The sequence below is a fragment of the Carcharodon carcharias genome, chromosome 16, assembly GCF_017639515.1.
Source record: "Carcharodon carcharias isolate sCarCar2 chromosome 16, sCarCar2.pri, whole genome shotgun sequence".
Classification (NCBI taxonomy): domain Eukaryota; kingdom Metazoa; phylum Chordata; class Chondrichthyes; order Lamniformes; family Lamnidae; genus Carcharodon; species Carcharodon carcharias.
The window spans coordinates 52,315,266-52,342,314 of record NC_054482.1 but is presented as its reverse complement, the minus strand read 5'-3'; the positions used below and the strand labels follow the sequence as shown (position 1 = coordinate 52,342,314).

At 40.7% G+C, this 27,049-nt stretch overlaps 1 protein-coding gene across 15 annotated transcripts in view; it reads left to right on the top strand.

Moving 5' to 3' along the window:
* The window catches only part of dock7 (dedicator of cytokinesis 7), a 183,625-nt gene that overhangs the window by 93,700 nt on the left and 62,876 nt on the right, over positions 1–27,049 (top strand). For 7 of the 15 annotated variants that reach the window (XM_041208313.1, XM_041208316.1, XM_041208315.1 and 4 more), the window contains 9 exons: positions 533–708; positions 1,667–1,756; positions 5,304–5,390; positions 6,915–7,010; positions 8,196–8,336; positions 9,074–9,187; positions 10,055–10,225; positions 14,774–14,913; positions 16,928–17,097. In XM_041208313.1, coding sequence (XP_041064247.1) covers positions 533–708; positions 1,667–1,756; positions 5,304–5,390; positions 6,915–7,010; positions 8,196–8,336; positions 9,074–9,187; positions 10,055–10,225; positions 14,774–14,913; positions 16,928–17,097 — 1,185 coding nt within the window. The remainder of the gene's footprint in view (positions 1–532; positions 709–1,666; positions 1,757–5,303; positions 5,391–6,914; positions 7,011–8,195; positions 8,337–9,073; positions 9,188–10,054; positions 10,226–14,773; positions 14,914–16,927; positions 17,098–27,049) is intronic. The other 8 variants (XM_041208323.1, XM_041208322.1, XM_041208319.1 and 5 more) reach the window with 3 other exon arrangements.

Below are 27,049 nucleotides of genomic sequence, written 5' to 3'. Positions count from 1 at the left end.
AAGTTCTATTGTGTTTTCTTTTTTTTATTTGTCACCCTCTTCCTCAAGCAATTGCTTGACCAGCCCACATTCCCCATTTCCACGGTCAGTACATACCTGGAGCCCATTTTAATCATTTTTATCATTTTGCATCTTGAGTGGTGTGAGAGAAATGGAAAAAGTCAAATGGTGAAACCTGGAGCATTACTAATCAACTGAAATCAAAGCATAGATTCTGATTGAACCAAACTCTGATGACTCCTGTGTTGTTTAATAGTTCATGACTAGTTCTCCTAGCACCTTCAGATTGATAGCCTATGACGCATCCCATCTGCACCCACACATTGATTACATGTTCCATTTCAAACCAAGTTTCCCAAACTGATAGCTTCTGACCTATTTCATTATTTATCTGCCTGTCCAATATTTTTGAGTCTTGTCATGCATTGTATTTTCCAGACAGATAGTTCATGTCCTGACTTGAAATACATCTCCTTAATTTACATGGGAGTTGAAACTTTACCCACTTATCATGATTGAATCCTTGTCACAGGTCCTGGTAGCTGTGTATTGGGTGGATCTATGCATTATGCTACGATGGCACGTACAGCAGCAAGGCTGGCCAGTCTGAGTCTTAGTCGGTCCAGGAGTCTCAGTAACAGCAACCCTGACATCTCAGGTACACCAACCTCACCAGATGATGAAGTAAGGACAATTATTGGCAGCAAGGTAAACAGCCTCTTTCTACATGTAGGTACTGATGTGTATAATAAGGATTTAAGCCACATGTAGCATTCAACCACAATGTGTGTATTATTATTTCAATTTGAAAGCTCTTTATGATGAAGTAAAGCATAATTTTACATAACAGGTAGAAAACTTGTTGAGAGTAAAGTTCCCCTTTTTAATATTCACTTTTTCTAATTGACACACTTTTCTGTCCATCCTTCATCTCCAGTCGCAGACTTGGATTAGCTAATTACTTTGTGTGTTTGCAATCCCCTGACCCTGTGATAGAAAACAACTCCAGGGTTGAAGTTATGCTGCGTATTATTAACCTGTTTGCTATATTTTAATGAAGGCATTTAAATAGTTCAATATCTTTGCATAAAATTTGCTATTTTTTGACACTAGAATTTCATTGTGTATTTTCAGCCCACTGCTTAATAACTAAATTGTTCCAAAGTTACCCCATTGGCTCAGGTAGTAACGTAACTGCCTAGCTCTAAATCATGTAAATTAGGAAAATTTGATCAGTATTCTGCAATGAGTTAACATATTGCAGCTTGTGACCTTCAGCTAGGCAGTGGGCCAAATCAGTGTGATTTTTGCTCATGATCACTACCGTGTGGCACCTATTGTGAAGTGTACATGTGTGGACACCAGATGAGGATTAGTACCTAGCTCTACTTTGTGGCTGTCTTCCTGCACCCCCTCAATGCCATGATCAAAATGAAGAATAGCTACTTTGCACATGTTAACGGAGGGCTCCCCATTTATGTGGAATTAAGCTCAGAGTCAACATCTTCAGGCGACAATGGGAGAAAAATACATTTTTTGTTGTAAGCTCTAGTGGACTCTTTAAATACATTTTCCTTATACATTGTGTGTTTTTGGAGAAATTAAGACAGCATCCAGCTAAAAGTTTTTAAATTCCCTCTCCTATTTGCTTCGTTCACCTGTTCAGGGACTAGACCGTTCCAATTCCTGGGTTAATGCTGGTGGCCCAACTGTCCCATGGAGAAGCCCCCCCAGATCAAGCACTGAAGTAATGCAGGTGGTTTCAGATGCTAAAATATCTTCTTCAGGACATTATTTTATAACTGATTTTTTATTTCATCCATTTCCCATTATTTTGTTTTTTTGAATATTTTGTACTTGCGTCCTCTTGAGTTTTACTAGCAGTCACTTGTGATTAATAGTGGGTTTTTTTTTGTAAAGTAAAATATCAGCTACTTTTTTTAAAGGCCATTTTCCATAGTTTTATGCTCGAGTGCTTGTGCATGCCATTTTATAAAAATGCATGGGATACATAGCGCATCAGCACATGACGACCGCACTATTGTAAATTTATGTGTATTTTCACTGCTATGAATTTGTGGAACGTAACAATCCTAACTGAATTCAGGAGCGAGAGGTGTTTCACTGTTTGTATGGTAAAATGATTTACTTCTCACTATTCAACTGTTGTGTCATCCCCAGGAACGTTGAAGGTTCTCTGAACTTGCTGTTGTTTCCAGGCTGCTTTAGCATATTTGTGTCAGTGCATTCTCGGAAAATGGAATTTGAAAGCAATGCAGTTTAATGATGTGCAGTACTCTTGTACATCAGGCTTAATTCATCACTTCAAATTACTCTCACCACTAGTGACACACCTTGACCACTTAGTGTTGCACAGATCAAGTTTGAAAGAGTAGAATTAGTCATTGCACTATTGTTTTTCCACAGTTTGTCTGGATATAGTTTGAAAATATTTCATGTCCACTTTTAAGCTTTACTGAAATCCTAGATACATTGTTGCAACTGAAGAGAAGTATTTTAACCTGTGCCTCGTACAGCATACTCATTAGTCATCAATCACCTCCATTTTGTTGACAAAAAAGTGCCATAATTTATTTTATCACAGCATTCAGGGTCACAGTGTGTTAGGAATATATTACCTAGTGCAGCTTTTGAAGAGGAATTCAATGTAAACCTGTTCTACAGTTTAGGAAAGACAGAACTTAATACAACTGATTTTGGAAAGGCTTCTCTTGTTCTCCTTGATCAAACTCTATCTGTAAGTGGTCTGCTTTTTGTTTAACTAGAGGAAAGTATATGTGACCTCAGAATGGGGCTAAAGGTAAACTGGAATCAAACGTCGAAATAGGAGTGAAGGAAAATGTGAAAGGTGTATATCTGTAACCACAATTTCTGATATGGTGGGTCCTAGACTAGTTGCTGCAGAGTGAGGGTCAGACACTACTTCTACAGAGAGATGAAAATTGACAGCCAAAAGACTTGTGAACAATAAAATGAAAACTGAACTTTCTAATCAAGTTAGTTGACATGAACATTTCATCATTAATTTATGCAACTCTGAATTGAATCGTTGTGCGTGTTACATGTTCATCAAGATCTACTTTCTTCATGATTAGACCTGTGTCCTTGGGAGTTGTGTTGCAGAATACTTAAACACATAATGTACAAACCTTAAAAAACTGGATGCACTGTAATTTCACAATTATAACTAATCCCATGTGGAAAATGAAGAAATGTTGTAGAATGTTCTAATGTCCAAATTATAGAACTTGCTGAGCTCAGTATCAGTGGACAAGAAAAATCAGAGGAGAAATCAGGAGATTACCAAAATTCAAAAGAGTAATATAGAAGTTTAGGAAAATCTGAAAGTTTTGGTTAGGTGACACTAAGCTTGGGTTTTAAAATCATGAAGATTGTAGGACGTTAGAACATAAGAAATAAGAGCTGTCATAGGCCAAATAGCCACTTAAGCCTGTTTCACCATTCAACAAGAGCATGGCTGATCTTCTACCTCAACTCCACTTTCCCGCCTTAAACCCATACCCCTTGACTCAGTTAGTGTACAAAACTCTTATCGATCTCAGCCTTGTATATACTCAGCAACTGACTGGGTAGAGAATCCCAAAGATTTATGATTGTCTGAGTGAAGAAATTTCTTCTTATCTTGGCTGTAAATGGCTGACAGCGCACTTGTTATCCCTGGTTCTATACTTTGCAGCCAGGGGAAACAGCCTCTCATCATCAACCCTGTCAAGCCCTCTTAGGAATTTGACATTTCAATGAGATCACCTATCGTTCTTCGCAACTCCAGGGAATATAGGCTCAATCTATTCAATGTCTCCTCATATACATACCTTCTCATCCCAGAATTCAATCCAGCAAGCTTTTGTTGTACCTGCCTTTTAGACAGGTGTACCTTTAAGTAAGGAGGCCAAAACTGTACACAGTACACCAGATATCATCTCACCAATGCTGTATATAATTGAAGCAAAACTTCCTTGCTCTTGTACTCCAACCCTCAATGAATCATTTCTCTTCCTCTTGCCTTGATGTGTTTGCATGTTAACTCCCTATGATTTCTGCCGAAGAACACCTAAAGCCCTCTGCATAGCAACATGTATTAGCCTGTCACCTTTTAAAAAAATACCCTTTTTTCTATTCTTCCAATCAAAGTGGATGATTTCACATTTCCCCACATTATGCTCCATCTGCCACATTCTTGCTCAATCACTTTGCCTGTCTGTATCCCTTTGCAGGCTCTTTGTGCCCTTCTCGCAGCTTACTTTCCCACCTAGGTTTGTATCATCACTAAACTTGGATGCATTACAATCTGCCCCCTCATCTCAGTAATTGATATAATTTGTAAATAGTTGAGGCCCAAGCATTTATCCATGCTGCAATGTGCTAGTTACAGTCTGCCAATCTGAAAATGACCCAGTTTATTTCCCACTCTACATTTTTTGTCTGTTAACTAATTCCTAATCCAAGTTAATATATTATCCCCAATACCATTATCCCTAATCTTGTGTATGACCCTTTTGCTTTGCAACTTATTGAATAACTTTTGAAAATCCAAATATACTACATCCACTGGTTCTCCCTTATCCATTCTACTAGTTATGCCCTCGAAAAACTAATATATTTGTGAAACACAACTTCACTTTCATAAAACCTTCCTGCCTCTAAGTGCACTGTTACCATACCCATAGTGGGAGGAAGAAAAGTCTGTGGAGGGCAAGGAGCTTTCCAATTCTGAGGTTCTGGGTAAAAATAAGGAACTTAGGAGGAAGAAAAAACAATAGAATAGAATTGATCAAAATAGAGACAAGAAGATTTGTGATGGAGAGAATGAGTCAGAAAGAAGAAATGGTTATCAACATGTAAGCATGGGTAGTTGATCCACTTCAATCAAAAGAAATAAGTAGGTAAGAGACTCAACACGTGATGAACACATGCAAGAAATGCAGTATTTTGTTTAATGTGGACTTTAATGAAATAGTTTGAGCAAGAAGTATTTTGCTCTGATATTCCATCTCCTTTTAAGACAAAAAACATCCTCAGTAGCAAGGCAAACGTCAGAACTTAAAATATGATTTAAACCCTTGTTTTGCTTTCAAATCAGTTTTAGACATAGGTAAAGTGATAACCCCTATTATAGATGTGAAATTACAGACATATTGTTTGGAATATAATTTCATCGAAAGCATTGAAAGCTTTCAACTCCCGTGTATTTAAATTAATACATTCATTTCTACCATATCTGATTTCACCAATCTATTACCAACATTCATTCCACTCCATAGGCGATGGACCGAAGTAATCGCATGTCATCGCATACCGAGAGCACAAGTTTCTTACAAACGTTAACGGGACGATTACCAACTAAGAAGGTAGTGCACAGTGCTATTGTGTGAGGCGAGTGAGGAAGGTGGGATAAATCTACTCCAGGAATTCTTGAATGCTATCTCTAACTCCGCTTGCTCAGATCTAGGAGGTTACAGCCCAGATCAAGTTGAGCTTTGCCGTGGAATTTGTTGCAGAATTTGTAGTCTGCCGATCCTAACCCATGCTTTGCATGTGTCTAACCACAGTGCTAGACTGTCACAAATAATTAGACTGCTCTCAGTAGTCTGATTCAAATCACACAGAATTGCAGCTAGCTTTAAGCAGAATTTTTTTGGAACTTTTTTTCTTTTTTGAAACTAATATCAGATTGGATGATTCCACATTGCTTGTGCAGCTTATTATTGGGGGCATGTTCTCAACAAATTGAAATTTGTAACATACTGTAGGCAGCGGCGCTTAATTATAATCTGTGACCAAACATGGTACATCGTGCATTTGAACTTTCACAATTGCAGCAGTGGCAAATATTTTGATGCACATGTGAAATTTAAATTTGTAATGGGGATTATTGAAACTAATTCAACAGTGGAGTCAATTATTACATTTCACAGCCTGGGATAGGACAGTTCTTCCCTTGCTGAGAGGACAAAATTGAAGCTTCCCTTATTCAATGAGTAAATGTACCACCCAAATGGTGCACTAAATCACATCAATATAAAAGGTCCCAGCTCCATCTCTTGTCTGTGTTAGGTTAAATGTTCTCTGTCAAGGCAACATTAGGGGTATTACAATTTGCCTCAGCCTCTGTTCCACAGTTCCTATTCTTGATTGTTATTCAGTGACCCTGCTGCAAAGTGTTTTTATGTCAATGGTGAGTAAAAACAGGATTGAGCTTGAATAATATAACTTCATAATCAGATTGTTTCCCAACACTGCCCTACGCTCAGGCATGAAGAAAGCATTGTCCTAGAGAGCTGTTCTCAAAAACACTAGTACAGCTCATAGCAGGAAAAACATTTTAGAATTTCTCCTGCTGGAGCAGAGAAATTCCAACTTTATGAATCAACCACTGAAAGCTGCTAGAGATCTAGAAAAGTAGATTTTCAGATGGAAAATAAATCTTTATTTGGCTTGCAGACCTGCTATTCAGTAAACTTCATCAGGTCAAGTGGAGGTTCACATTTTTTCCCATTCCTGGATGCTATCATGGCAATTTAATGGAATGAAACCCAATGTCAGCTAGGATTAAACTTCTGAAACTACTTCCTCTTCCCTTCCCTCCCCCAGCTATCAAGTATAGATAAAGGGCATAACATTTCATGGGATCCATTGTTCCTATAACAAAGCTCCACTTTAACATTCAATGTTTACAAATAGATTCTGGATTTTTTACATAAATATATAGGCCTTTCATACTAAAATTGAACTGGAACTTAATAAATTCCAAGATTGGAAAAATAAATATCATTTAGTTGTGATTGTAGAGATCAGGCAGAAGGAATATGTTTGCCCTTATTCTGGAATATTATGTTGTAAGCTTATAATCCTTATTGTGTTGTGTGACTTAGCTATTGCATGAGGAGCTGGCCCTGCAGTGGGTTGTGAGCAGTGGGAGTGTGCGTGAATCTGCTTTGCACCAGGCCTGGTTCTTCTTTGAATTAATGGTGAGTAAACAAGATATTTGTGTATGGTTAACTCTTAACTTTCAAAATTCACATTCTACTATGATTTCTGAAGACTTCATGTTTAGTTCAAGAATGAGTTTTTTGGGGAGAAGCTCGTTCTTTGTTTTGCTGATTTAAATTTTGAGTGCACCGTTCATTCCAGCCCCCTACCCCCAAACATAATTTCCTCAATTGTAAGCCACCTTCACACCCCACCTATATTGTGAAAGTATTCCACAATATGAACAAGATCCCTGTATTGTGAATTGACCTTGTTTACAATGTGGATTTGGAGTTGCCCTGAAGTCCAGTTCCACAACCATCCAGGTTGAGGGGAGGCCCATTTAGGTCATAAATTATGAAATTAGCTTTATTTCATTTGTATAATCATTTGAGAGCTCAGGGAGGAGAACTATTTTTGACTGGTTTACTTTGTTTCCTGAAGTATGTACACTACCTTGTTTGTATGGAGTAGGGCTGGCTCTGAAGACAATGCTGCAATGTAAATGGAGTATTGGGGTTCTTTTGAAGATGTGCAAGGGTAGCTCAAGTGATGACCATCTCTCATTTTGCTGAGTTTCCCTGAGGGGAGGTATCTCTTGGCTCAATCTATCTTAATCAACGAACATAGGAAAAAATGGATGAAGAAGTATGATTCTAACTATTAAGAATCTGAATTTTGAATGAGGTTCCTAGAAATTGGGTTTGATTTCTTGCAAAAGAAAAGAAATGAAGGTGACCTAATTATTAAATCCCAAGTTGAAGTATCAAGAGACAAATTTAGGAGTAAAAAAGGAAATTTGATGCAGATGCCCCCCGAACTCCAAAAAAGAAAAGTTGTGGAATGAATTACCAGGGAAGAGCATGGAAGTGAATAGTATTAGTGCATCCAAGAAACAATTGAACGCATTTTTAGAGAGTGAAATGAGTGAGAGAAGTAACTTGGTAGGGGACGGGGTGGTGGGTAGTTGGGATTGAGGATATGATAATAAAGAGATGGATCTCTTGATTCAAATAGCTTCTTCCAATTTCCAAAAGTTCTTGTATTGATTCTGTCTCTGTACGTGCCTTGTCAGTTCTCTTGGTACTCATTTCATAGAAAACAAAATTTACTGCAAGTTTTTTTTTAAACTGAAACATGTATCTAGAACTAATGCTTTATGTAATGTGTTATTGATTGAACAGGTGAAAAGCATGGTGCACCATTTATATTTTTCTGACAAACTTGACACCTTGAGAAAAGCTCGATTCCCAGAAAGATTCATGGATGACATTGCTGCGCTGGTTAGCATGATTGCAGGGGATATAGTTACAAGATTTCAGAAGGTAACGATTGAATTCATTCTTATTTCCGTGTTTGCGCACGTGATCATATCGACTAGGTCGAACCATATTTGATCCCTGGCCTGTGCTGTATTTACTAATCTATGTGAGGGCACCAGTTAAGAACATAAATAGGACCAGGAGTAGGCCATTCGGGCCTTTGAGCTGCACTGCCCTTGAGTATGACCATGGCTGATCTTGTACACCAACGCCACCTCACACGATTCCCATGAACCTTACTTCTCTTGGTATCCAAAAATGTATCGATCTCTGTCTTGCATATAGGAATAGAAGCAGTTGGGGTTTTTCTGTGTTAAGGAGCAGAAAGATCAGCCGGCATTTCTGCTGCTGCTCGTTATCCAGTAAGTCCGGTAAGGGTGCAACACAGTTTGGATTTATTAGTGATTCCGTAGACAGGATGTTGTCTCTCATTGTCTGGGCTGAAGCATGCAGAATATCTATGCTGGACGGGGTACTGGATGGTGGCTGGCAGCATTGGGCCCACTCCAAATGTAAGTCGGTGCCTTTAGAGAAGATTGGGAGAAGAAAAGGATAGAAAACACAGTCAACCCAGCCAGCAGACCAATTCTTAGCATTGGGTCAAATGTAGCCCAGTAAGTGTTGGATTCAGTCAAAACCAATGAAAATATTTCAGCATGTGTCCTGTACAAGTATTGTTCACTAAATTAAGAGTTACAGGAGAATGTTGATGGTGTAAATGATGAATTCTTTATTTTTAGGATGTAGAACTGATTGAGAGACTAAACGTTAGTCTTGCGTTTTTTCTCAATGACCTGTTTTCAGTGATGGATCGTGGCTTTGTCTTCTCCCTAACCAAAACCTACTGGAAGCAGGTAATGAACACAATAATCACCTTTTTTTTCAGGGTGTAAAGGACATGCAACAGATTGTGATGTTTTTAAAAATATACTATTAAAAGTTTTTCATAACATCCTGGTAGCCCAGATGATAAAAATAATCCAAAAGGTAAAATTGCCCAGATTCAGTCCTTGGTCAGTGCTAGGCTGGCTGTCGTGAGACGGGACAGCATCAAACCCGTGCTGCATTGGACTTGAAAGAGCTTGATCCTGCTGCTAGATACGCACTAACTACCATTGCCTAAATACACAAAATTTAAAAATATCTTGGATAAAAAAAATCAATTGTACTGGAAAGAGACAAATCAGTCCCAAATGATCAGGTCATCTTTACAGTGAGCAAAGTTTTAAAAATAATGATATTAAAATTATTTAGTTAAGATAATAGAATTTGCAGTTGTACAAATCCTTCTTGCATGGATTCCCAGGATATCTGTGTTTCACATCCAGCATTACTTTTTGAAACAAAAATAGAAAATGCTGGAAAAACTCAGCAGGTCTAGCAGCATCTGTGGAGAGAAACTTGAAACATTTACCCTGTTTTTCTCTTTCCACAGATGCTGCTAGACCTGCTGAGTTTTTCCAGCATTCTGTGTTTTTGTTTCAGCTGCAGTATTTTGCTTATTACTTTTTAAAATATAGTCACTGTTAGCAAATGTGGCAACACAGCTTACAATCTGCAGACAACCCTGTCCTCCAAACAGAAAAATATATTTAAAATTACATTAATATCTTAAACAATTTGTTAATTTTGATTGAATTGTGCATATGTATGCTTTAAGTTTATTAAGTTATTTTTAAAGGACTTTACTATTTAAAAATTTACATCTACTGTTTTTCTAGGTTTCTTCAAAGCTTTATGCCTTACAGACTCCAAGTATGCTTGTGTCATTGAGGTTGGACTTCCTGCGAATCATCTGCAGTCATGAACATTATGTCACACTGAACTTACCATGCAGTCTCCTTACACCTCCATCCTCTCCATCCCCCTCTGTGTCTTCTGCAACTAGTCAGGTACAATTTTTCCTTGGCATGTGGTATTGAAGTATTTTTTCATAAAGCTTTTGACAAGGTACCAGACAGGAGATAACTGGAAAAGATTAAGGAACATTAGAGGTAGGGAGGTAAATTGAAATATAAAAGCAAAAAAACTGCGGATGCTGGAAATCCAAAACAAAAACAAAAATACCTGGTAAAACTCAGAAGGTCTGGCAGCATCTTCGGAGAGGAGCACAGTTAACGTTTCGAGTCCAGATGACCCTTCAACAGAACTAAATAAAAATAGAAAAGAGGTGAAATATATGCTGGTTTAAGGGGGTGGGGGGGGTAGAGCTGGATAGAGGGCCAGTGATAGGTGGAGATAACCAAAAGATGTCACAGACAAAGGACGAAGAGGTGTTGAAAGTGGTGATATTATCTGAGGAATGTGCAAATTAATGGTAGAAAGGACAAACAAGGTACAGATAGCCATAGTGTGGGTGGGGTGGGGTGAAGGAATTGAAAAAGGCTAAAAGGTAGAGATAAAACAATGGATGGAAATACATTTAAAAATAATGGAAATAGGTGGGAAAAGAAAAATCTATATAAATTATTGGGAAAAAAAATGAGGGGGGGTGGAAATCGGAAAGGGGGTAGGGATGGAGGAGAGAGCTCACGATCTAAAATTGTTGAACTCAATATTCAGTCCGGAAGGTTGTAAAATGCCTAGTCGGAAGAGGGGATGCTGTTCCTCCAGTTTGCATTGAGCTTCACTGGAACAATGCAGCAACCCAAGGATGGACATGTGGGCATGAGAGCAGGGTGGAGTATTGAAATGGCAAGCGACAGGGAGGTCTGGGTAATGCTTGTGGACAGACCGAAGGTGTTCTGCAAAGCGGTCACCCAGTCTGTGTTTGGTCTCTCCAATGTAGAGGAAACCGCTTTCGGAGCAACGAATGCAGTAGACTAAATTGAGGGACATGCAAGTGAAATGCTGCTTCACTTGAAAGGAATGTTTGGGCCCTTGGGCGGTGAGGAGGGGGGAAGTAAAGGGGCAGATGTTGCACCTTCTGTGGTTGCATGGGAAGGTGCCGTGGGAGGGGGTTGAGGTGTAGGGGGTGATGGAGGAGTGGACCAGGGTGTCCCGGAGGGAACGATCCCTGCGGAATGCCGCCGGGGGGGGAATGAAAGGAAGATCTGTTTGGTGGTGGCATCATGCTGGAGTTGGCGGAAATGGCGGAGGATGATCCTTTGAATGCGGAGGCTGGTGGGGTGATAAGTGAGGACAAGGGGGACCCTATCATGTTTCTGGAAGGGAGAAGAAGGTGTGAGGGCGGATGTGCGGAAGATGGGCCGGACACGGTTAAGGGCCCTGTCAACCACCGTGGGTGGAAAACCTCGGTTAAGGAAGAGGAGGACAGGTCTCAAGGAGGACTTATCACTTCACCAGCCTCCGCATTCAAAGGATCATTCTCCGCCATTTCTGCCTACTCCAGCATGATGCCACCACCAAACACATCTTTTCACCTTCCCCAGCGGCATTCCTCAGGGATCGTTCCCTCTGGGACACCCTGGTCCACTCCTCCATCACCCCCTACAGCTCAACCCCCTCCCACGGCACCTTCCCATGCAACTGCAAAAGGTGCAACACCTCCCCCTTTACTTCCCCTCTCCTCACCATCCAATGGCCCAAATAATCCTTTCAAATGAAGCAGCATTTCACTTGCACTTCCCTCAATTTAGTCTACTGCATTCGTTGCTCCCAATGCGGTTTCCTCTACATTGGAGAGACCAAACGCAGACTGGGTAACCGCTCTGCAGAACACCTTCGGTCTGTCCGCAAGCATTACCCAGACCTCCCTGTTGCTTGCCATTTCAACATTCCACCCTGCTATCATGCCCACATGTCCATCCTTGGCTTGCTGCAATGTTCCAGTGAAGCTCAATGCAAACTGGAGGAACAACACCTCACCTTCCGACTGGGCACTTTACAGCCTTCCGGACTGAATATTGAGTTCAACAATTTTAGATCATGCACTCTCTCCTCCATCCCCACCCCCTTTCCGATTCTACCCCCCCCCCCCCGCCAACTTTTTTTCCAATAATCTATATAGATTTTTCTTTTCCCACCTATTTCCATTATTTTTAAATGTATTTCCATCCATTGTTTTATCTCTACCTTTTAGCCTTTTTCAATTCCTTCACCCCACCCCAACCCCTATCTGTACCTTGTTTGGCCTGCTTTCTATCCTTAATTAGCACATTCCTCAGATAATATCACCACCTTCAACACCTCTTTGCCCTTTTGTCTGTGACATCTTTTGGTTAAGTCCACCTATAACTGGCCTTCTATCCAGCTCTATCTGCCCCCACCCCCCCCATAAACCAGCTTATATTTCACCTCTTTTCTATTTTTATTTAGTTCTGTTGAAGGGTCATTCGGACTCTGAACGTTAACTGTGTTCCTCTCCACAGATGCTGCCAGACCTGCTGAGTTTTTCCAGGTATTTTTGTTTTTGTTTTAAATTGAAGTATACACTGATTAGAAGAGAGTATATAGAATTGGAGCTAAGTGCAATTTCTCAGAATGGTTGTAAGTGTGTAGTAGTGTCCCACAGAGTTCTGTTGTGAGACTATTTCCTTTCATTATGTCCATCAATAATTTAGAGGTGAGAGGGAGTGGGATCCAAACTTGCAGATAATACTCAAATATGAAGCACAGTAAATAATCTTGAGGGCCAAAGGACATTGCAATGAGATACAGACAAGATAATGGAATTGTAAATGGAAAAAATAGTAGATAGAAGTTGATATCAATAAATGTGAGATTGTAACTTTTGTAACTTAAATAAAAATAATAATTGTACTTTGGAGAATAATGTAGAAGAGCAGTGGAGTTTGGGGTTCAGGTTCACAAAACATTGAAAAGGAGCACCTCAAGTGAATAGGACTAAAATGCTGATAGAGCAATTTGTTTAATGCAAAACGATAAAAATGGAAGTAAGAATGTCATTAAATATTGGGAAAACCAAAGCCATTGTCTGATCACTGCTGCAAACTCGGTTCCCTAGCTACCAACTCCATCTCTCTCTATAAGCAACAGTGTAAGGGTTGACCTAGATTGTTCATAACCTTCGTATCATGTTAGATCCTGAGATGAGCTTCTGACCACGTGTCCACACCATCACTAAGACTGCCAACTTCCACCTTCTTAACGCCACCAGACTCCACCCTTGCCTCAGCTCATCGTCTGCTGAAACTGTCATCCAAGACTTTGTTACCTCAAGACTTCACTATGCTAATGCACACCTGGCCTGATTCTACCCTATGTAAATTTGAAGTCATCCAAAACTTGTTGCCCGTTTCCTTATTCACACCAAGTCCTGTTCACCTGTCAACCTTAGGCTGATGAAACTACATTGGTTTCTGGTTAAGTAATGCCTCAATTTTAAAATTCTCATTCTTGATTTCAGATCCCTCCATGGCCCCATCTTTCCCATCTCCTCCAGCCCCTCATGTTTAATACTCACTGAGTTAGCATTTATTCTAGACCCAGAGGCAGAGGGCTGCACTTGAATAATTGTGGCCTCTTTGAGTATCCCTGATTTTAATTGCTTCTCCCTTGTGACCATGTCTTAAGCTGCCTCAGCCCTAAGCTTTGGAACTCCCTCCCTAAACCTCTCTGCCTCTCTCTTTCTTCCTTTAAGGTATTCCTTAAAAACCTATCTCTTTAACCAAGCTTTATAACGCTCCTGCGGAATGCCTTGTGATGTTTTATTACTTTAAAGATAAAGATATGTTAATACAAGTTGCTGTTGCAATGGGGAATCTGCATAAAACTTTACTAAGACCAAAGTTGTGCACCACTTTTGGCCCCACACCATAAGAAAGATATTGAGGAAGTGATAATTACAGTACAGATTCATTAGGCCGCTATCTGATATGAAAAATGCAAAGAAATATGTTTTAAAAATTAGGTTTTTTTCTTGGAACATTGTATAATACAGGGGTAACTAATAGACATGCTTAGAATTATGAAAGGATGAGAAAAAGTAGTTTGCAAATGCAAGATCCAGAATGAAGGAATTTGGAGATTTAGGGCAGAGAACAGGAGAAATTGCTTTGCACACGGGGTTTTGAAGCTCGCAACTACCAAAGTTGGAGGTTGCAGCAGTTACCAGCTAACATTTGTGTGGAGGATAAATATATTGTTTTATTTGTTCATGAGATGTGGCATCCCAGGCTAGCCCAGCATTTTATTGCCCATCCCTAATTGCCTGCCACATTGAGTCAACGACATTGCTGTATTCTGCAGCTGTGGGTCTGGTGGGCCTTGTGGGTCACATTAAGCATTAGTGAACCAGATGGGTTTTTATGACAGTCAGCAGTGGTTTCATGGTCGCCTCCAGGTTTATTGAATTCAAATTAATCAATTCGAACCTGGGTCCCCAGAGCATTACCCTGGGTCTCTGGAATACTAGCCTAGTGACAATACCACGATGCTACAACCTCCCCCTATGAGTTAGTTAAGCTAAATGGCCTGTATGCGTGTTGTAATTAATTCTAGTCTGTTTGATTTTCCAGAGCTCTGGGTTTTCTACAATTATTCAAGACCAGAAGATTGCAAATATGTTTGAGTTGTCAGTTCCATTCCGCCAGCAACACTACCTAGCTGGACTCGTGCTCACTGAGCTAGCACTTATTCTAGACCCAGAGGCAGAGGGGTGAGTTGGATAAGATGTATGCTCATAGTGTGTTTACAATTGCTTATGCCAAAACAACTTTCCTTCTCTGAGGCAGCAGGAAAGGAATTTAGATTTCCTTTATATTAGTTCCAATAAAAGAACACAGTTATGTATCATGGTTTTGGGGTATATTGATTGAGGATTGGTTAACAGACAGGAAACAGGCATAAGGAATAAACAGGTCATTTTTCAGGTTAACCGGCTATAACTTGTAGAGTACTGCAAGGGTCGGTGCTTAGGCCTCGGCTATTTACAATCTATGTTAATTACTTGGATGAGAGGATTGAGTTTACATATCCAAATTAGCTGATGATACAAAGTTACAAAGGAAATTGGGCTATGAGGAAGACACATAGAGACTGCAGAAGGATTTAGACAGGTTAAATGAGCGGGCAAGGGAGTGGCAGATGGAATATAAAGTGAAGAAATATGAAATTATCTACTTTGGTAGGAAAAATAGAAAGGCAGAATATTTCTTAAATAGTAATAGACTCAGAAACGCTGGTGTTCACAGGGATCTGGGTATCCATTTACATGAATTACAGAAAGTTAACATGCAGGTACAACAAGTAATTAGAAAATCAAATGGTATGTTAACCTTTATTACAAAGGGATTGAAGTATAAGAATGGAAATACCTTACTGCAGTTGTATGGAGCCTTGGTGAAACCACACCTTGAGTACTTGGTACAATTTTGGCCTTACCTAAGGAAGGAAATGCTTGCCTTAGAGGGAGTGCAACAAAGGTTCACTAGATCGATTCCTGGGAAGAAGGGATTGTCCCATGAGGAAAGATTGAGTAGACTCAACCTGTATTCCCTAGGAATGTTGTCTGGTATAAAAAATAAAGAGAGATGGAAAACATTTTTAAAACAGAGTGCTATACAGGGGTAAGTTAATAGAGATGGTTAAAATTGTGAAAGAATGGGAAAAAGTAGTTTGTAAATGAAAGGTCTAGGTGAAGAGATGTGGATATTAAGTTAAGTGTAAGAGATTTTGGACAGAAAGCAGGAGAAATTAGAAGAATGAGAGGTGCTTTCATTGAAACATATAAAATTCTAAGAGGCATGAAAGGGTAGATGCTGGGAGGATATTTCCTCTGAATGGGGAGTCTACAACTTCTGAGATGAAAACTTTCTTCACCTAAAGGGTTGTGTACCTTTGGAATTCTCTACCCTGCAGAGCTGTGGATCCCCAGTCATTGAGTATATTCAAGTTAGAGGTCATCAGATTTTTGGGCACTGGGGACTTAAGGAATATGGGAATAGTGTGGGAAGGTGTAGCTGAAGTAGAAGATCAACCATGATCTTGTAGAGTGGTGGAGAAGGTTAGAGGGGCTGAGTGACCTACTCCTGCTCCTGTTTTTTTTACCTAATACATGGGAGTTTGGTCACTAACCCACATCAGGCCTTCCTTTATTAGGATTTCTTAGATGCTGGATCCTTTCCCTCTCTTCATTTATCAGATTCACTGAAATTATGAACTCACCACATGGAGTATTTTCAGAACTGAAACCTAATTCCACTGAGCTCTGTCACTGACCGAGTTATGGATACATGTTAAACTTAGACAACTCAGCATTAGCTTTGGCTGGTACTTCAGTCCCTTCAAACTGATGGCCTCAGAAGCCTTCCCAAGACAATATCCCTGCCCTGGTGTATTTAAAATAGAAATACATCCAAGGTGATTCACATTAATATAGGAAAAAATGGATGGGTTGCCAAAAGAAAGAAGAAGAATCATGGTCAAAACCTTGGTCAACGAGATGAGCTTTAAGAAGAGTGAAGGGAAGAAACAGATAAGTATTGTTTCAAAAAAAAGTAAGCTGAAATACCTCCTGCGTCCTGGCAATGAATCTCTGTCTCTATTAAGTATCCTGGAGATGGCAGGCTTCTTTACCAAAATAGGAATAGTCACTCAGAATTTAAGCTGATAAATATTAGCATCATGCTGTTGTTTTTAATGAGCTTTCGGAATGATTTATCCTTTTACAGCTTGTTTGGACTGCATAAGAAGGTTGTCAACGTTGTTCATAACTTGCTGTCAAGTCATGACTCAGATCCTCGATATGCTGATCTAGATGTGAAAGCTCGTGTGGCCATGTTATATTTACCAATGATTGGTATCATTATGGAAGCCGTGCCACAACTGTATGATTTCACAGGTAATTTAGCCTTTTGTTGGCTCTCTTCAAAACTGTAGAGAAATTGTAAAGTGTTGTGAGATAGGTAAGAATATAGAAAGTGGCTAATTAGAATTCCATTGTTACCCATGAGAGTGGCCACTCAAAGTATGACCAATAGCAAGTTTCACTTATATAGTGCATTTAAAATAGAAGCACATTGGTGATTCTCATCGATATTGAGAAAAAAATTGATGGATTGTCAAAGGAAATAATAAAAGGGGTGACCAAAAGCTTAGCCATAGAAATAAATTTTAAGAAGGATCTTGAAGCACAAAATTAAAGGGTACAGGTGGATAGTTATGGGGAGGGAATTCAAGAATATGGATACTGAAGACACAATTGCCAATGGTGGCAGGAGGGCTGAACAAGAGGAAGGAAGCAGAGGAATAGACATTGTGGGAGATGGGCCCAGTTTTAAATTTGGAAGAAGAGAAATAGGGAAAGCAAGGCAGTGAAGTGAGTTAATCACGATGAGAATTTAAAAACTTAAGGCTCTGTGTCTGGATGCACATAGCATTCGAAACAAAATAGATAAACTGATAGATCGTACTTATTCATCTCAATTTGCACTAATAGCCATTACAGGGACATGGCTGCAAGTTGACATAGATTGGGACCTGATATTGAAGGGTATGTGACATTTAGGAAGGACAGGAAGCTAGGAAAAGATGGAAGGGTGGCTTTGTTAATTAAAGATGATAACACAATAGAGAGGGATGACCTAAGTTCAGGAACCAGGATATAGAAGTGGTTTGGATAGAGATGAGGAATGATAAAGGCACGAAGTTATTTGTGGAAGTGGTGCATAGGCCACCTAATAGTAACCACATGGTAGGATGGGGTATTGAAGAAGAAATAATGGGAGCTTGTCAGAAAGGTACAGTGATTATCATGCAGCATTTTAGTCTATGTATAGACTAGAAAAATCAGGCGGACAAAGGTAGTCAAGATGAGGAATTCATAGAATGTTTTCGGGATAGTTTCTTGGAACAGCATGTTCTGGCACAAACCAGAGAGCAGGCTATACTCAATCTGGTATTGACCAATGAGATAGGATTAATTAATGACCTCATTGAGAAAGCGCCCCTAGGTAGCAGTGATCATAATATGATTGAATTTTAGATTCAGTATGAGGGAGAGAAGGGTGCGTCTAAGACAAATATGTTAAACTTAAAGGCAATTATGAGGGCATGAAAGCAGTGATAGTGAAAGTGAACTGGCAATTTAGGTCAATAGAGATGCAGTGGCAAACATTTAAGGGGATATTTCAGAATACACAGAATAGATACATTCCAATGAGAGAGAAAAATTCCAAGGGGAGGATCCACCATCCATGGTTAACTAAAACAGTTAAAGATAGTATCAAAACCTCAAGAAAAAGCATATAATTGCGCGAAGATGGGCGGTAGGTTAGAAGGTTGGACAAAATATAAAAATATAAATTGGACAAAATATAAACAACAAAAAATGACTAAAAGATTAATAAGAAGGGAAAAATTAGAGTACGAGAGAAAGGTAGCTAGAAATATAAAGAGTTAACAAAGTGAGCGTTGGTCCAATAGAAAGTGGGTCTGGGGAATGAATAATGGAAAATAAGGAGATGGCAGGTGAATTGAACCAGTATATTGCATCGGGCTTTACTGGAGGATCCAAGTAGCATCCCAGAAATAGCTGTGAATCAGGAACTAGAAGGGAGGGAGAAACTCAGGAAAATTACAATCACCAGGGAAGTAGTACTTAGCAAATTGTTGGAACTGCGGGTTGACTAGTCCTGATGGATTTCATCCTGGTGTCTTAAAAGAAGTGGCTAGTGAGATAGTTGATGCATTGGTTTAAATTTTCCAAAATTCATTAGATTCAGGGAAGGTTCCATTAGATTGGAAAATAGCTAATGTAACTCCTTTATTCAAAAAGGGAGGGAAACAGTAAGCAGTAAACTATAGGGCAGTTAGTTTGATATGTCATAGGGTAAATGTTCGAAACTATTATTAAAGACATTATAACAGGGCACTTAGATAAAATCAAAATAATCAGGCTGTCAACATGGTTTTGTGAAAGGGAAATCATGCTTAACTAATTTGTTGGAGTTCTTTGAAGAAGTAATGCCCTGTGCATAAAAGGGAACTAGTCAATGTACTGCACTTAGATTTTCAAAAGGCATTTGATAAGATGCCACATCAAAGGTTATTGTGGAAAATAAAAGCTCATTGTGTAGGGGGTAACATATTGGCGTGGATGAAAGATAGGCTAAGCTAACAGGCAACAGAGTAGGCATAAATGGGTCATTTTCTGAATGGCAAGTTGTAATGAGTGGTGTGCCACAGGGATCAGTGCTGGGGCCTCAACTCTTTACAATTTTTTCTATATTTGCTGATAACACAAGGATAGGTTGAAAAGTAAGTTGTGAAGATGACATAAGGTGGCTACAAAAGGATATAGATAGGTTAGGTGATAGGGCAAAGATCTGACAAGTGGAGTACAACGTGGGAAAATGTGAAGTTGTCCATTTTGGCTGGAAGAATGAAAAAGAAGCATATTATCTAAATGGTGAGAGATTGCAAACCTCTGAAATGTAGAGGGATCTAGGTGTCCTAGTTCATGAATCAAAAAAAGGTTAGTATGCAGGAAGAGCAAGTAATTAGGAAAGCAAATAGAATGTTATCGTTTATTGCAAGGGGAATTGAATGCAAAAGTAGGGAGTTTATGCTTCAGTTATACAGGGCATTGGTGAGACCACACCTGGGAATACTGTATACAGTATTGGTCTCCTTCTTTAAAGGGTGTAAATGCATTGGAAGCAGTTTAGAGAAGGATTACTAGACTAATATCAGGAATGGGCAGGTTGTCTTATGAGGAAAGGCTGGACAGGCAAGGCTTGTATCTGCTGGAATTTAGAAGAGTAAGAGGGTGACTTGATTGAAACATGTAAGATCCTAAGGGGACTTGACAGGATGGATGTGGAGAGAATATTTCCTCTTGTGGGAGAATCTAGAACTAGGGGTCACTTTAAAAATAAGGTGTCGCTCATTTAAGACAGAATTGAGGGGAAAGTTTTTTCTCAGAGGATGGTGAGTCTTTGGAGCTCTCTTCCTCAAAAGGTGGGGGAGGCAGAGTCTTTGAATATTTTTAAGTCAGAGGTAGATAAATTCTTGATAAGCAAGGGGAGAAAGTCTATCGGGGGTAGGCAGGAATGTGGAGTTGAGGTTAAAATCAAATCAGCCAGTTCATATGTAAAATTTGAAATGTTGGGGAGCTGAAGCTGATGTAGGCCAGCGAAGAGAAGAGTAATCATCAAGTAAGATTTGGTGCCAGATTAGAAACAGGTCATAGAGATTTTGATGACCTGAAATTTTTGGAGGATGGGGGGCCAGCCAGGCAAGGGTGGGAATAGTTGAGTCTGGAGGTGACAAAGGCATGGATGAAGATGTAACCAGCAGATAAACTATGGCAGGGACAGATTTGAAATATGTTACAGATGTAGAAGTTAGCAGTTTTTGTGATGGAGAGGATATTGGGTCAGAAACTCAGCTCAAGGTTGAATAGGAAGCCAAGTCTGGAAACAGTCTGTAAAGCTTGGCACAGGTCTGGGAGGTGACATCAGGTTTGAGGATTTTGGAGAGCATTGGAAAATTAGAGCATTGTGACAGAATGACAGAGGTTGAATCATGAGTGAGGTCTACAGCTCCTTTTTTTAAACTAACAAAAGTGGCTTGGTTTACTCATATGACAAAGCCCCTTCTACACTTAATTGACCCTTGTGCATGCTTAATCTTCAGGGTTTTCAGGTGGCTAAAAACAGATCTTAAAAATCAGGCCCTAGCAAACTTTTTTGTTCAGACAAAAGGTAAGTAAAAGATTTAAAATGGGAAACCATTAAAAAAGGAGAAATTGAGATTAAACAGGCAAGCAAAACTGAATTGTTGGCATGTTTACATTTCTAATTAAAACTGTATTTCTGTTGCTTCTGTCATAACTCACTGGAGATAGTGCGCTATAGTATCAAGCCCCACTGCTTCCCGAGCCATGACAAATGTGAGAAGTTTAATCAGACCATCAAATTGCCCCAATTCTACCTAACTGTTTAATTTAGGTTAAAAGAATACGAGCAGCAGGTTTGTAAACTTAACAAGTAAATAACTGTTTATTAAGTAAATTGTCCATAACCAGTGGCAAAAGAAAGAAGTATGAATTGCTAACTTTTAACTCTATAATTTAAACTCTACCCCATCTTAAACCCCTATGCACAAACACACACACACAACACACAAAACACGGATTTTAAGGGTGAGATAAAACAGTTCAATAGCACCAATCCGGATTTCAGGATTAGATGGGTTGACTTTGATTGCTTTCTTCCAAATTTCTTGCAGGTTGTTGTGACTGGCACGAGGTGATTTCCAAGCCTGTGGTTCTCTATTTGAAACTTGCTTTTAATGTTTCTACTGGTGACTTTTCCCCTTTTCCTCCTGACTGGGATTTCTCAAAGAAAGTAGGATACAGTGATGTGAGGAATAGCCAGCTAGCTACTATGGCAGGATTATTGGAGTTCTACAAAACACAGGAGAAAGAGGTTTCAGGTCTTTCCTCTTTTCAGGCTAGGAGCTGATCTACTACACTATCCTCACACAGAACCTGGCCACTTGGTCAGGAGCCAATCCAAACACTGTCGCTAGGTAGTTCCCTCTTAAACTAGTTCTCCATTCCAGCACCATTCTGTCCAACCTGGCACACACAGTTCCAGGTGATAGCAGCAACATAGATTTTCTTCCTCCTGTTCTAGTGAACATCTCTCTTAAACTGCAGTCATGGTAGTTTTTAAAGCCACAGTCCCACAGAAATAAAGAAAAATAAAAAGATATGTTCCTTACACTTCAATATTACAGTGAGTATTTTATAGCTTTATGATTGTAATTATTCATGTTTATTTCATGTTATGCCACTGTTACCTTGAAATTTTCTTTGTGCTGGGCAGGCTGCAAACTCTTCCAAGGACTACCTTTCTGTCCATGGGCAATTTACATTTTAAAATGATTTACATTATGCTAGAAATTTCCCCCCGTATACAGAGGAAATTGGGAGTGACCTATTTATTTCAATGTGTGGTACATGCCAGATTGCTGCGCAGCTGTGGACACACCTACCTTTGAGGGAAAGTTGCATAGTGCACAGGCTGTTACTTTATAAAGCAAGTGAACTCAGGTGGACAGAAATTTCCCTGAAATTGCCTGTAGTTTAAAGGAGACTCCAACCTTTTCAATCCATGGTGGGTGGGGGTGGGGGCCACATTTTCATTTTTTCTCACTCAAGGGGCCGATGAGCAAATTTTGGAAAGATAAGGTTCGGCCCAAGAATAAACTGAATTTCAAAATAAATGAAGAGGTACTAAGAAAGGAAACAATTGCTGAGCAAAAGTAAAATTTGTCATAACAATAAATTGTTATGGTAAAAAAGAGTAATTAATAAAAATGACCAGAGTGTGAAAGGGTCAGTGTGTGCGTGTGTGCCTGGCTGACTCCCGATCTCTTTCTCTCTCACACAAACACATGCGCACACACACACACTCTCTCACTTCCCCCCCCCACCACACACACAATCTCTCTCTCACACACACACACACACATTCTCACTTCCCCCCACCACACACACAATCTCTCTCTCACACACACTCTCACTTCCCCCCTGCCATACACAATCTCTCTCTCACACACACACACACTCTCACTTCCCCCCCATCACACACACAATCTCTCTCTCACACACATACACTTTCACTTCCCCGCCACACACACACTCTCTCACTTGCCCCTGCCACACACACAGTCTCTCTCACACACACATACTCTCACTTCCCCTCTGCCACACACACAATCTCTCTCTCTCTCACACACACATTCTCACTTCCCCTGCCACACACACACACTCTCACTTCCCCCCGCCACACACACAATCTCTCTCTCACACACACACACACACACATTCTCACTTCCCCCTGCCACACACACAATCCCTCTCTCACACACACTCTCACTTCCCCCCTGCCATACACAATCTCTCTCTCACACACACACACACTCTCACTTCTCCCCGCCACACACACAATCTCTCTCTCACACACACACACACACTCACTTCCCCCCCATCACACACACAATCTCTCTCTCACACACATACACTTTCACTTCCCCTCTGCCACACACACAATCTCTCTCTCTCACACACACATTCTCACTTCCCCTGCCACACACACACACTCTCACTTCCCCCCGCCACACACACAATCTCTCTCTCTCACACACACACACACTCTCACTTCCCCCCCGCCACACACACAATCTCTCTCTCTCACACACACACACACTCTCACTTCCCTTCCGCCACACACACAATCTCTCTCTCTCACACACACACACTCTCACTTCCCCCCCGCCACACACACAATCTCTCTCTCACACACACACTCTCTCACTTCCCTTCCACCACACATACAATCTCTCTCTCTCTCACACACACACACTCTCTCACTTCCCCCGCCCCACACACACACACTCACTTCCCCTCCGCCACACACACAATCTCTCTCTCTCTCTCACACACACACACACTCACTTCCTCTCCGCCACACACACAATCTCTCTCTCACACACACAGAGAGACATACACACATATGCTCTGACTCCCCTCACACCTACACACACTCTCACTTCCAGACACTCACTCTCTCTCATTCCCACATACACTCAATCACCCTCTCTCACTCACTCCCACATACTCCAATCAGAGACTGTTTCCCTCCCTCATTTGCTGCTGATGGGCTCACTACTTACCCTAGTAAAATTCCTGGAACTCACTTCTGTGGGTGTACCTGCACCATATGGCTTTCAGCGGTTCAAGAAGGTGGCTCAGCACCACCTTCTCAAGGCAATTAGGGATGGGCAATAAATGTTGCCCTGGCCAGCAATGACCACATCCCGTGAAAGAATAAATAAAACAAAGGTCTTGCTGGTGCCTGTTACGTGCTTACTTGTCCTGGAAGTGGTGATTGTGAATGATTGCAGGAAAGGAACAGCCGGTGATTAGAGGAGTAGCCCCTTGCAAAATCTTGAAATTCGCTTACCTGCCTTTTAAACTAACAGGCCAATCTTACTGGCCTTTTGAACGGTGGCTCCACAGGCCACATCAAAGGATGTAGGAGTTAAATGAAAACCAAGTTAGAGCTCAGAAAAAAAGCTTTGAAAGGGACACTATCACTATGAAACATTAACAAACTAATTTTCAAAAAGAGGTTTAAAAATATTTTATATGATTTTTGTCCAATTTATTTCACAAGTTCAGAACACAATGATAATTGCTGAAACAGTTTAAATCATTATACCTTTTTCTTGTATTGAGGAGTAAAAGAGAAGATGCTTTTTCATGAAAATGTTAATCTTTAGCGGAAATTGGTCACTATTTCAGAGATGAGTGGAGTCAAGGTGGAATAAATTGCTGTTAGGTTTCCACTTCAGATCCATATAGAGTGCTCCTGTTAGATGTGCACTTGTATTGATAAGATTAAAATGAGCTTACTCCATAGTTGATTAGTCTGATAATACCCACACTCAAGGGGCACTTGGTGAAATACTGGACTTTTTCAGAATCTGTGGAACTGTAACTGAGAAATGGGCAAGAATTATTATACTACTTATATTCTTTCGTGGGATGTGGGCAACGCAGGCAAGGCCAGCATTATTGCCCATCCCTGATTGCCCTTGAGAAGATGGTGATGAGCTGCCTCCTTGAACCACTGTGGTCCAGCTGGTACGGGTACTCCCACAGTGCTTGTTAGGAAGAGAATTCCAGGATTTTGATCCAGCGACAGTGAAAGAACGGCAGTGTAGTTCCAAGTCAGGATGGTGTGTGTCTTGTAGGGGAACTTGCAGGCGGTGATGTCCCATGCATCTGCTGCCCGTGTCCTTCCAGTTGGTAGAAGTTATAGATTCGGAAGGTGCTGTCAAAGGAGCCTTGGTGAGTTGCCGCAGTGTATCTTGCAAATAATACACACTGCTGTCACTGTGCGTCTGTGGTGGAGGGAGTGAATGTTTTAAGTTGGCGGAAGGGATGCCAATCAAGCGGACTGCTTTGTCCTGGATGGTGTTGAGCTTTTTTTGTAAGTTGTTGGATCCGCACTCACCCAGGAAAGTAGAGAGCATTCCATCACACTCCTGACTTGTGTCTTGTAGATCGTGAACAGGCTTTGGGAGTCAAGAAATTAATTTCTCTCCTCAGAATTCCCAGCCTCTGACCTGTTGTAGCCGCAGTATTTATATGGTTAGTCCAGTTCAGTTTTTGGCTGGTAGTAACTCCCAGGATGTTGATAGTGGGGCATTCAGTGATGGTAATGCCATTGAATGTCAAGTGAAGATGGTTAGATTCTCTCTTGTTGGAGATGGTAATTACCTGGCACTTGTGGCATAAATGTTATATGTCACTTATCAGCTCCAGCCTGAATGTTGTCCAGGTCTTGCTGAACATGGACCTGGACTACTTCATATCTAAGGAGCTGCAAATGGTGCTGAATATTGTGCAATCAACAGCAAACATCCCCACTTGTGACCTTATGACGGAAGGCAGGACATTGATGAAGCAACTGAAGATGGTTGGACCTAGGACGTTACCCTGAGGAACTCCTGCAGTGATGTCCTGGAACAGGGATGATTGGCTTCCAACATCCTCAACCATTTTCCTTTGTGGTAGGTATGACTCCAGCCAGCGGAGAGTTTTTCCTCTAATTCCCATTGACTTCAATTTTGCAGGGGCTCCTTAATGCCACACTCTTGCCAAATGCTGCCTCGATGTCAAGGACAGTCACTCTTACCTTACCTCTTGAGTTCAGCTCTTTTGTCCATGTTTGGAGCAAGGTTGAAACGAGGTCAGGAGCTGCGTGACCCTGGCGGAACCCAAACTGAGCGTCAGTGAGCAGGTTATTGCTGAGTAACTACTGCTCGATAGCACTGTCGACGACACTTTCCATCACTTTGCTGATGATTGAGAGTGTACTCGTGAAGCAGTAATTGGCTGATTGGAATTGTCCTAGGCAATATTGTAGCTGTACTGAAACAGTTTGACTAGAGGCCTAGCTAGTTCTGGAACCTCAGTACAATTCAGTACTCTTGCCGGGATGTCATCAGGGCTCATAGCCTTTTTAGTATCCAGTGCCTTCAGCTGTTTCTTGATATCACATGGAGTGAAGACTGGCATCTGTGGTGCTGGGGACCTCAGGAGGAGGTTGAAATGGATCTCAGCACTTCTGGTTGAAGATGGTTACATATACTTCAGTCTCGTCTTTTGCCCTAATGTGCCAGGCACCCCCTTTATTGAGGATGGGGATATTTGTGGAGCCACCTCCTCCTGCTAGCTGTTTAATTATCCACCAATATTCACAGCTGGATGTGACAGGACTGCAAAGCTTTGATCTAATCTGTTGGTTGTGGAATCGCTTAGCTCTGCCTATCGCATGCTGTTTTCGCTATCTGGTATGCAAGTAGTTCTGTTTTGTAGCTTCGCCAGGTTGACACCTCATTTTTAGGCAGAGGTGGATAGATTCTTGGTAAGCAACGGGGTGATAGGTATTGGGGGTAGATGGGATGCAGATTTCAGGTTACTATCAGATCAGCCATGATCTTATTAAATAGTGGAGCAGGCTCGAGGGGCTGAATGGCCTTCCCCTGCTCCTTGTTCATATGTTTGTATGCCTGGTGTTGCTCCTGACATGCTGTCCTGCACTCTTCATTGAACCAGGGTTGATCCCTTGGCTTGACGGTAATGATAGAGTGGGGAATATGCTAGGCCATGAGGTTATAGATTGAGGTTGTATACATTTCTTCTGCTGCTGATGGCCCAAAACGCCTCATGTGTGCCCGTTTTGAGCTTCTGGATCTGTTCTGAATCCAGC